Below are 10,951 nucleotides of genomic sequence, written 5' to 3'. Positions count from 1 at the left end.
AAACTTTACATTTCAGTTACTTATCTTTTAAAACGCTCTGAATGCAGGGTCTCTTTTGAGATCACGTTCATTCATGTTCAGGTTTCACCAATTTCAATTTTCTTTTTAATTTAAAAGGCAAACTCTCAGCTCACTTCACGGAGTCTAATTTTATAAAGGCCATTGCTCGTTTCATCTGAGAGACTCTACCCTAGAAGGATCCGATGTTCAGAATTCTGTTCTGCGTAATCCTTCAGTAAAACTTCGGTGGGCTGCGTGACGCAACTTCACGGCTCCTGGAATAATGCGTACGAGGTAGAGCGACCTGAAGTTTCACAACTGTTTTCAAAAGTATTTGTCTCTCTTAGTGACACTTGTAGATAAAGCTGTGTCCTTTTGGTTTTAAGTTACCTTCTCTGAACACATACTGAGGGCAAATTAAATGATTCAGTTCAACCAAGCACACTGATCTGCTCAACGTCTGATGACCCGAGATGTATCTATTGGAGTTGTGCCATATATCATATTAATCATTCATACCTATCTACTCTACTCCTCTTTTATACCTAGAAGAGAGTTTCACTTCCTAAATTATTATAATATTCTCCGTCAGTCTATTAGCATGTAATGTGTGCATGGACTTTTAAAATTTAAAGACTTGTGAAGAATAGAGCCAAAATTATTTAACTTATAAATTGCATGCTCTCTATGTGTGGTGTCTCAGAGCCATCATTCTAAGGAGGAATGTTAAAGGAAATAGGCAAAATGGATATTTTAACTATAATTAGATCATGATAACTGCAGATAACGTCAACTGTATAGGTGGAATTTTCAATTTAATGCAATATCTTTCAAGGCACTATCTTAGGAAATTAGCATTTGGTGCTAAGCTTTCTAGTTAAATATTTATGGCTTTGTTGGGTAGAGCTTGGTGTTTTGAATAAAAAATAAAAAACTACCTCACAAAAAGGTATTGTAAATATACCAGTCATTCTGCATTTTTTGAGGCTATTGATTTGTGAGGTTTGTCAAAACACCACCAGACTAAAACTTAGCATATCTCTACTGTCCTAAAAATTCGTAAACTTGGGCAAATCATTATTCTCGCAGCTTCATTTTATAGAGAATTTGTTTTTTAAACGAGAGAAGTAAGGGAAAATTATGGTTTTTCATGACAATTTCTAAGAATCTGCCTTTCTTCATTTCTTATATCCATCTGTAACCGTAATACAGTGAACACACTGATAAAACGGAGGAGTGGTGGCCACGGTGTTCGTTTCTGCGCATTTGTATTTTAAAACAAGTGCATGTTTATTTAAATGTAGCTTTATTGGACCCTACACACTCGAAAGTGGAGTCAATGACCTTAGATTAATCGCCTACCATTTTCTACTTTTTAGGGCACGGAGAGTTTGATCTCCTTCAGGAAGGTCTACCAGTTTAACTCAACAGCTTCATTGTAACATTTAATTAAACTGGTCATTGTTTAATTCTGTAACACCACGTTCCTCCCCAACAATGTCACGGCAATCCATGACCATAAACACCACCAAATAAGACATATACTACACGTTCTTACAGAAAGAAATATGTTTCTATTTTGTTCCTATCACGGTAATACCGAGGGTCCTTAAAGGATGATCTTTGTAATTTAAGATCTCTGAAAAAGGTTTAGAACCATCGTTCTCAAGTCCTAGTTCTTCAAGAATCTCTTCTTTTTTGGTGATTCTTGTAAACAAAAATCACCATTCTACCACAAATGCCAAGAGACAATGAATGATGGGAACTTGACTCTCCTTTTCTTTTTATGTTACTAGCCTTTAAGAGGATCTCAAAATATAAGAAGAATGTAAAATAAAACAAGATGAACTTGTTTTACTGATATTCATGAATATTATATAAATGTCAGCCTACAATAAAAACATCAAGCCTTGTTAGACTTTTATATAAAACCATTTATTCTCTTTAATTTGTAAAGGCATTTGCTTATACAGATTTCTTTTAGGGATTGATTATCTGGGATTGATTTTCTGATTTTCAACCATACATAAAAAAGAGAAAACGAACTCTGTGAGGAACAGCTCGCTGTTCCTAATTACACCGAGTTGGAGATTATTTCAGACTCAGTGCTTTTGTCTGAAAACATTTTCGCTAGCATCTACGTTTAGGATTATGGAAAGATCTGGGTAAACATTATCAAAAAGCAAATTATATTATTCAACTGTTATAACTGGTATTAAAAAGGGCAAGGTCTTTAAATACTCATTAAAACTTTCTTTTGAAAAAGCAACCATGTGAAACTGGATACTAAGATGACACAGAGCCAGTGCTTGATCTGTCTTCACTAATTTATTCTACTAACAAGGCCTTGCCAGTCACAGTCTTGGCAGTTTTTGATCAACTTTACCAAGTAAGGAATGATCTGTATCCAGTGTTCCTTATGGATAAGGTGAAAACCTGTGACTACTTTTCTGCTTATTCACATGCTCCTAGATGTGGTCTTGAAAATTAAACCATCAGACACTGACTCCAATCTTATTCTCGTGAAAATGAAAACAGGATAGTATAGAAATGCCTTCATTTGAGGCGACTGTTACAGAAGGGAGATTACTCAGAACCCGAATCTCTCTCTTTGCATTTATGAGTATCTGCATCGCTTGGTTTTGGACCAGTTTAACAAGAATGCACGGCATGTGTGTGGGGACGACAGCAGCACTGGCGCGCAGTCCCCGTCATGCCTGTCCTGCTACTGCTAACTAACCCGCAACCCCGCGACTGGTTCAGTTCCCAGGGACGAAGCCAAAACACAAAGTGTAAGTTCCATTCTGAGCACATACATACAGCCAGCACTCAGGACAACCTTTGACAAGTGAGCTATGTCCAGTAATTAGATAAACAAGGAAAGGAGGAAGGAAGTAAAGAAAAGAAAGAAGGAAAAAGGAAGGAAGAAGGAAAGATGGAAGGGAAGGAAGGAAGGAAGGGAGGAAAAAAGACATCTTTGAAAGCCTTAATACAGTTACACGGTAGGCCTGGCATTCTCCGCGCTGGTAGAGTATCTAACTGGCACGTCACACGGAAACAGTTGTCCCTGTGAGACCCCTGTTGCATGCTTTAATTAAAACCAAAAATGTACAACGATATCAACCCTTGGGTAAATTGCTCTTTGGTTTAAATCTCCATACCTCCTGGAATTTTGGTAAAACTCGCTTTGCTGTTAAATTAGGCTGGCCCCTCCTTCTTTACTCGGTTACAAAAGTCAAACAACAAGAATCAGACATAAATTTTAGAATGAAAAGAGTTTCGTTTGTGTGGATACGTGTTTGTTAAGTCCAACCCCTGTATACAAACTGTTAAAAAAAAACAGCTGTTTCAACATAATGCTTTATTCCAACTTAATCCCATCCTTGAATGAACTTCCTTCAAGTGTCAACCATTTAAGAAAGGAAAAAAAAAAATCAGTCAATTTTCTGGTGGTTGTAATTTAATTAAGTAACCTTTCACACTGAGCAAAACCCAAAAGCAAAGGGGTCGTTAATCTTTCTAGCGACCAGACACACCTCTAGCGCGTCAAGCATCTACCTCTCCTTCCCCGCAGCGGAAACACTTTTAGGAGGATCACGGTTCATACCTCGCACTCCCTGGCGCCAGAGATGGTGTACGTGCAGGGCCCGGATCCGTTCACGGATATATCCACGGCCTCAGAGTTTGTAGGCTTGTAGTCCACGTAATACTCCTGCAAAGGGGAGTTCATCTGTCTCTCAGACTCCCTGGTCCTTTTCCGCCGCCTCTTCATGACCGAGTGCTGTTGAAGTTGCTTCATGCTGGCTGGGTAGCGTTTCCAGGACACATAGATCACCAGGAGAATCATGGCCACCGAGAGAAAGAGAGCCACGCTCCCTGCAATGATCTTGTGGAATGAAACGTGCTCGTACTCTTGCTCTGTGCCAGGAATCTGAAACCCTGGGGAAGAGCTTGGTGCTTCCAGGGTGGGCTGGGTGAGGTCCGATTTGGAGGTGGCGGGTCTGGGGAGAATCAGAGGCTTCTGGGGGGTTTGGGGGGCCAGGTGCGATTTTTCGGTGTTGACCACCTGGACCTCGGAGCAGATGTTGTATGTTTCCACGGCATCACTGAGCTTTTCGCCCTGGATGTGCTTAGGTCCCGCACAGATCATAGTGCTTTCCTTATTTCCTTTGAAATTCTTAAGCCAGTAGAACAAGGGACAAATGCTGCGACTACATTCCCACATATTTCCAGACAGAGTGATGGATATTAATGATATCCAAGCGTTGACGGTCTCCTGGGAGATGTTGGTGAGCTTGTTGGAATCCAGATTCAGTTTTTGCAAGTTGGGCAGACATTTAAACGTGCCCGGCTCAATTCCTTGGATGTCATTCCCTGATAAATCCAAGTTGTGTAAGGAACTCCAAGTCCACGTCAAGCCTTGGCTAATGGAGCGGATCCTGTTCCACTGCAGGTAGATCGAGCGGAGGTTGAACAGACGTGGAAAATGAGCAAAGTTGATCTTGGAAAACTGGTTGTGCTCCAAGTGCAGCTCCTTTAGCTTCAAGAGACCCGCAAAAGCATTTCGGGACAAGCTCCGAAGGCGGTTGTAGCCCAGATCCAGAAAGTCAAGGTTTCGACAGTCTTGAAAAACTCTTATTGGCACCGTCTTCAGTGAGTTTGACCTCAAGTGCAAAATGATGAGTTTCCGAAGGCCTTTAAATTGTTCCGACTGCAGTGTCTGGAGCTTATTGTAGGAGAGGTCCAGACTGCGGAGGTTGGGGACTGGGTGAAATGTTTTATTGTGCAAATAGGTAATTTTGTTGGAGCTTAGAATTAATTCTTTCAGCCTCCGGATCCCTTGAAATGCATCTTCATCCACCGAGCTAATGTAATTATGGTCAAGATAAAGCCATATAAGCTGGTTAAGGCTGGCAAACTGATTGGATTTGAGTTTCTGAATGCTGTTGAACCTCAGTGATAAGCCTTGGGACCCTCCAGAAATGTTCTCGGGGATGTCTGCGAAGGCATGGGACTCGCAGTACACAATTTTGCCGTCACATCTGCAGTTCTTTGGGCAAGCTCTCTGAGCCCCCGTGGGCGCCACAAGCAGCAGGGTGGGGAGCAGCGCCAGCACCACACGCATGCCTCTTAGCTGCGTAACTGAATGGAAACCTACAGCATAAAAAAAAAAAAAAAAGAAAAGACAAACGCACGTTGTAAAGCTGTTGCTGTAAGTCACCACCGCCTTGTCAGAATCAGGGGCATTACCTCTTAGGTAGGAGCAGGACAGTTGTTTTAAGGGCAATGTATTTGATACTTAAAACCTTATTTTCTGCATAGCTGCATGTTTCCTGTTTAGGCTCCATTCTTTCTTCCTTGATTCTCAAATCGCCACCGTGCCGGAGAACTGGGAACAGCCCCCCTGAGTCTCAGGAGTTCATAGATGCATCACCACTAAAAGACCCCGAGCCTAGCTTAATACTTCATGCTGACATTTTAATAACGTTCACCTCTGGCTGGCCACTGTTGAACGCCAGCACCAAAAGGACGAGCATGAAGTCTCCTGGAAATGGGAGAACATGGGACTGAGTAAGCCCAGTGCTTCTGCATCTTTCCCAGTTGAGCAAAGAGGCTGTGATGTGGCAAAGGGAAGCTGTGAAGGTAACCCAGCGTTGCCCTGCCTGAAACTGGATCCTCACTGCGTAACAGGATAGCAACACACGAGCTCGGGGAAAAAGGGCTTTGGGACCAGTGCGGACAGACGGCGGAGCCGGGCGTGCAGACTGGTCACAGCACAAGGTGCGCTCAGAGTGGTAACGAGCACGGAGGCTCTCGGCATTCAGGAGCTTCCTGCTTGGGCCCCAGCTCAGAGTCCTGACTGCTGGCAGGACAGGACACCCCCAAGTTACGGCTGTGCGATTCTTATTAAATACTTGCGTGAAATGTAAGATAGTCCTGGAGAATATTAGTTCTTCTCTGTTATTTTTAAACCAGTTGCGTTTGCAAATGGAAATAATCAAGGACGCAAACAGCAGACTGACACCCCCTCCCCCAGCCCTACTTGCTCAGATTTCTCACTGACCGACTTTTTATTTCCCCCCTACCTCCGTTAACTTCGGAAAGCCTGCAAAGCTGCAATCTATTGGCACTTAGGCTGCATTTCCAAGTCATAGCGTGTTAAGGGACTGCTTTCCTCTGTCAACAGTAGATTTATTATTTCTCAGCGGTGAAGAAAAGGAAAAAAAAAACCACACAGTGCCATGTGATGCAGTTTCTTAATTAATCTTAAATATTCATATTTTTAACCAAGAGGCAATCAGCCAAATTCCTGATTTAAAAAAAAACAAAAAACAAAGGAAGCTCTCCTTTTTTAACTCAAACCAGTTAAGAATTTATTTTTAATTTGAAAACTGGTTTTGCTCTCTGCCTTCCTGCCAGCTACAGCCTCACCGAAATACACTCCAGCTCTCCCAGACAGGAGAACGGGGGGGCGGAGGGGATGCCAGTCGCACTTGAAAAAACAAGACTGGCAAATGACTGTTGGAAATTTGGAAGCTGTGTTCAGGATACAGCTTCAGAGATGAACAAGCCCTTGTACGACCTCTGATAAAGCGGTGACCTCACCCCTACACACACACACACACTCACACACACACACACACACGCAGGGAAGTGTTAACAGCACAAGCACGGTGATGTTGTCAAGAAACAGAAACAGATATGATATTTCTCTCACGCTCTATGCCCAAGCCGTGGACACGCACACGGAAGGGACAGTCAGAGGTATTTCTGCAGAGTCTAACTCCGTGTTATGCATTTACAAATTTTAAATAAAATTTAAAAAAGAAAGACGGAAGGAAAACGATCCAGAAATATAACAGCAACTACAGAGAGTCAAGTGGCAAACTCGGAGGCTGCCGCTCTCCGCCTGCCCGCCCGTCTTCTCAGCAGCTAACACCACGGCTGAGAATGGGAAGCCCAGAGGCTCAGCTCTGCTGAGAAGGAGACAACAAAAGTTCACTTACCCATCCTTTGTCATCCAAACACGGCTCCCCCCTGCTCTCAGCTTTCTTCTTATTTGGTGTCTCGTGCTGAAGCCACCAGCACCTTCATGACACAGCGCGGCTGCCATTCACACCATTCTGATCCCGCATGGGCGCTGCTGGCCCCTCACAAACTTCCCCGGAGAGGACAGGCGAGAAATATATATACATATATGAAAAAAAAAAAACAAACCCCAGCCTGGGGTGGGGGGCCGGGAGAAGGAGCAGCCGGGGGTGGGGAGGGCCTCTAGGCGCTGAGCATCCTTGTGTAATTCAGCAGAGACCCGTCAGCAGTAACTGGCAATCTGTGCAGCCGAGCGGCAGCCCATCTCAGGGGTGACCAACTTCTCTGGAAAAAGAGAGGAGGGGGAAAAAAAAAAAGAAAGAAAGGAAATCTTCAGAGTACCTGGCATTCCTTATCGTGCCGGCTTTTGCCATCCTCAGAAAAAGCAACTCATCCTGTGGGTTTTCAGCTCTTCTAAGCCAGCAGGCCTCCTCGCTGCCCGAGACCCCAGCTTAAAAGCCATGAGGGCCAGGTTTACCCGCTCTGCTGGCCAGGTTGACGGTGCTTTGTGGCTGTGCTGGGAGGCAGCCCTTGTCTAGTTCCGAAGGCTTTCCAGAGACGGATGACGCTGAGAGCTTGTTGGTGCTAATGCTTGAGTTTGTGATACACTGAGTGCCCTCCGCTGGAGAAAACAGATTGCACATTAAAGACGGGAACAAGTGAGACTGTCGCTGGTGTGCAGCCTTCCCTCGCTCAGAAGGGAAATTAAAGGCACAGGATCGCTTTTTTTTTCCCCTCTCCAATAATATATATTATGAAAGGTTTCTGCCAAGGAGTTCCATTCAGTGATGTCAAATATTAAGTAAAATACTGCTTCTCTAAATATCATGCAAATAGTTGTTTCAAAGTTGCCTCAACCTGATTTTTTTTCCCGCATATATCACAGGGGATTTATTACCTTTTCTCCAACAACAGAAATGATTTCAGTTTTATTTTTCTTGGTGTTGGTTTGTTTTAGTTATCTACAGTCTTTTTTGTAAGCAAACCGAGAAAGGGTCTTACTCAAGGGAAAATGTAATTATATCACTTATGAGGATACTTACATTAAAAAATTTAGGTCTAGTTTTAAAAATCTCAACTTTTGATAATAAAATATATTCTGCAATTTTGCACATTTTATTGAACAGTCTAGAGCGTTACTTTCAAGAAGTGTACATTTTTAGCCTTAAAACAGTTATCTTTTAATTTTATATTACCAAACGTGCAGTTAACTAAGAGAGATTAAATGTTAGGCGGGTCAAATTCCAGGTTGACATCACTTCCTTTAAACTCAGCTACATTTACACTGCAAACATTTTCCTGTGCAAGTTGGTTACCATAAAGTGCAATTCGAGAAAAATAAAAGCACGTGAGTTCTACATCGTAAGATTTCTCTAAAATTTGCAAAGTAGCCTAAGAATTAGAAAGGATAAAATGATATAATCCTGAAATACGTACTTTTTAAAAAGCTATACACTTCCCTTGAACTTGTACTAAACTTTGGAAAACACAGAATAAAGCATGGCCTCCATTTTGTTTCTCTTCTTGTTTATTTCATAATCTTTTGGCAGACAACGATTTTTGGAACAATCCAGAACAAAGGACCAATACAATACAGAGAAAGACTGCTAGACAAGATTGCTAACCTAATTGAGCAGGTGTGAGAAATTTAAATGAATATTACATGAGCATCGAAGATTGCTGTGGATCACTAGAAATGAATATTTTAATAAATAGTCCTTGATTTTAGATTGTTTACCAAAATATTAATAAGTAAGGAGGGCTTATCATATGAATAACATATATTATTTAGCTCAGATACATGGGTAAGCAGTATCGGGCAATCGTCTAATTACAAAGATTTCTCCTGGAACAAATACATCCTTTTCTCTTTAACTGATATCTAAATTCTGTTTTTGAAGTGCATTCCTTTGGTTTAAGGTTTAGTACTTACTAAAACGCAAATGAGCACCAAGAGAAGTTAATGAAAGGTATATACACCTTTTTAAGGAGGTACGCATACATGACACGCATATAATTTGTTCACAGTAGTGTTGTTTACACAGAAATAAAAAAACGCACCCAAATAGTGACAGAGGATTAGTTCAGGAAAGTTAATATATTCATGAACTAGAACACATGCTGCAATTGGGAGTGAAATGGCTTGTGTTTGCTGAGAGGCAATGGTGAGCGCCGTGCACACAGCAGGAGCGAGAACATGGGTCCTAGAGGGGGTGACATGGGGTCTATTTCTGTACAAATTTTTATTTGCATGGGCACGAAATAAAATATTCAGAGCAGATTTTCTGGGAAGTTAGTTTTGGGTGTATTTCATTTCATCCTTTATGATTTTTTGTTTATTTGTATTTTCTATTTTTTCTAATGTGATGAGTATTTTTTTTCATTTTTTCCAAATATGGGATGTGTGTATGTGCATGTGTACATATACATTTTTCTTTACTTGAATAAAAGATATCATAACAGCTTTGGATAGTGGACTGGAAAAAATCCGATGTTAACCCACATTTATGCTGTAGTAACCAGCTAAAGTGCCAGTTTTGTTTAAAGTACTAAGATCTGATACATGTGTGTTCCAAAGGAAACCCTGACCATGTGCAGAATTTATAAAGAATGTTGTCAACAATTAGTTACAGTTGTCTTGAACACATGGTGAGGATATTAAAGGATCCAGAGAGTTGAGAGTAAGAAAGGATATTGTGTGGAAGATTTCTTTGGAAAGGTAAGTCCGTCTGTTACCACATGTGCATGTACGTACACACACACACACACACACACACACTTCACCCAAAAGAAAGTGGAAGGGATATCAGCTCCAGCTTAATCGTAGTGCAAGGGACTTCTACAGGCTACTCAAAGAGCTTGATCTGTGTTTCCAGCAGTGAGCGCAGAACCACAGAATGGTATGTGATTCCTGTCTGAGAAATCCAGAAGTTGAGAAATGGGTTTGCCAGAGCAAAAACGAGTTACATGAGTATTGGAATTGGCTTCCACTTTCAGAGTTTGTCTGGATAAAAATATGAACAAGTGTTTTCCATGGAAGAGAGGTAGGCTCTGTGTGTGTGTGTGTGTGTGAGAGAGAGAGAGAGAGAGAGAGAGAGAGGTTGAGAGAGAGAATAAATCTGCTTAAAATCCTGGTAATTCCCCCAACAGAAGGATCTGTATAAATGCACTGTCAAAACAGACAACCAAACCAAACCAAACCAAACCAAAACAACAGCAACAAAGACAAACAGAAACCAATCAAGGCTGATGAAGAAAAATATGTCATCCCTGTCATGGGAAATTTGGCCTGTGATTCTTAATGGAGCCATTAAGGATCAATCAGTGTGTCCCTGAGAAAGATAAATATTGTTTTACTTCTGCTATGCTCAGATATCAAAAACCCTTTTTATCATTGTACCAGTCAATCAAAAAGTTTCCTAGGAAAGTAAGAAACAGTGGTACCTGAGTGTGGGAGGAGGTGGGCAAGAATGGGAGAAACTGGCTACACTTCCCCTTTGCTCCTCGGTGGCGGATGGCCCGTCTGCAACTGGTCCCCACTGACCAGGGGGAGGATGCTTCAGCTTTACGTGACACATGAGGTATTACTTAATAGGATGGATTTAGTACTTTCATTTACTGAATTGAGACTTCATGAACTAAGGATCTAATAGGAGTTTTTGTTATCACAAAGAGCATTCAGTAACCTCACTTTGATCGTTTGAAACTGACCGTGATAGGAGTATTTACACCAAGGAAATCAGCAAAAACAAAAGGTGTGAATTATTGTTTTGATGAGGGTCTAGACTTAAGAAGGTGATAGAGGAAATGTTAGAAATACAGATTAAACTTAGAAGTGCATTGCATCTGTAGCCATTTAATT

At 41.6% G+C, this 10,951-nt stretch overlaps 1 protein-coding gene across 2 annotated transcripts; it reads right to left on the bottom strand.

Moving 5' to 3' along the window:
* Positions 1 to 1,254: 1,254 nt before the first annotated feature.
* Positions 1,255 to 7,737, bottom strand: LRRTM4 (leucine rich repeat transmembrane neuronal 4). Of its 2 annotated transcripts, none has more exons than XM_014560471.2 (2): positions 7,008 to 7,737; positions 1,255 to 5,154 (listed from the first exon to the last, which is right to left on the bottom strand). In XM_014560471.2, the coding sequence occupies exons 1-2, from the start codon at positions 7,009 to 7,011 to the stop codon at positions 3,602 to 3,604; spliced, it is 1,557 nt and encodes a 518-aa protein (XP_014415957.2). In that variant the 5' UTR covers positions 7,012 to 7,737; the 3' UTR covers positions 1,255 to 3,601. The 2 variants fall into 2 exon arrangements, with proteins under 2 accessions (XP_014415957.2, XP_032330124.1); XM_032474233.1 differs by having other exon boundaries at positions 7,432 to 7,737.
* Between the last annotated feature and the right edge of the window lie 3,214 nt (positions 7,738 to 10,951).

Source organism: Camelus ferus, chromosome 36 (genome assembly GCF_009834535.1).
Source record: "Camelus ferus isolate YT-003-E chromosome 36, BCGSAC_Cfer_1.0, whole genome shotgun sequence".
NCBI classification, from domain to species: domain Eukaryota; kingdom Metazoa; phylum Chordata; class Mammalia; order Artiodactyla; family Camelidae; genus Camelus; species Camelus ferus.
This window is presented reverse-complemented; position numbering and strand designations above follow the sequence as displayed.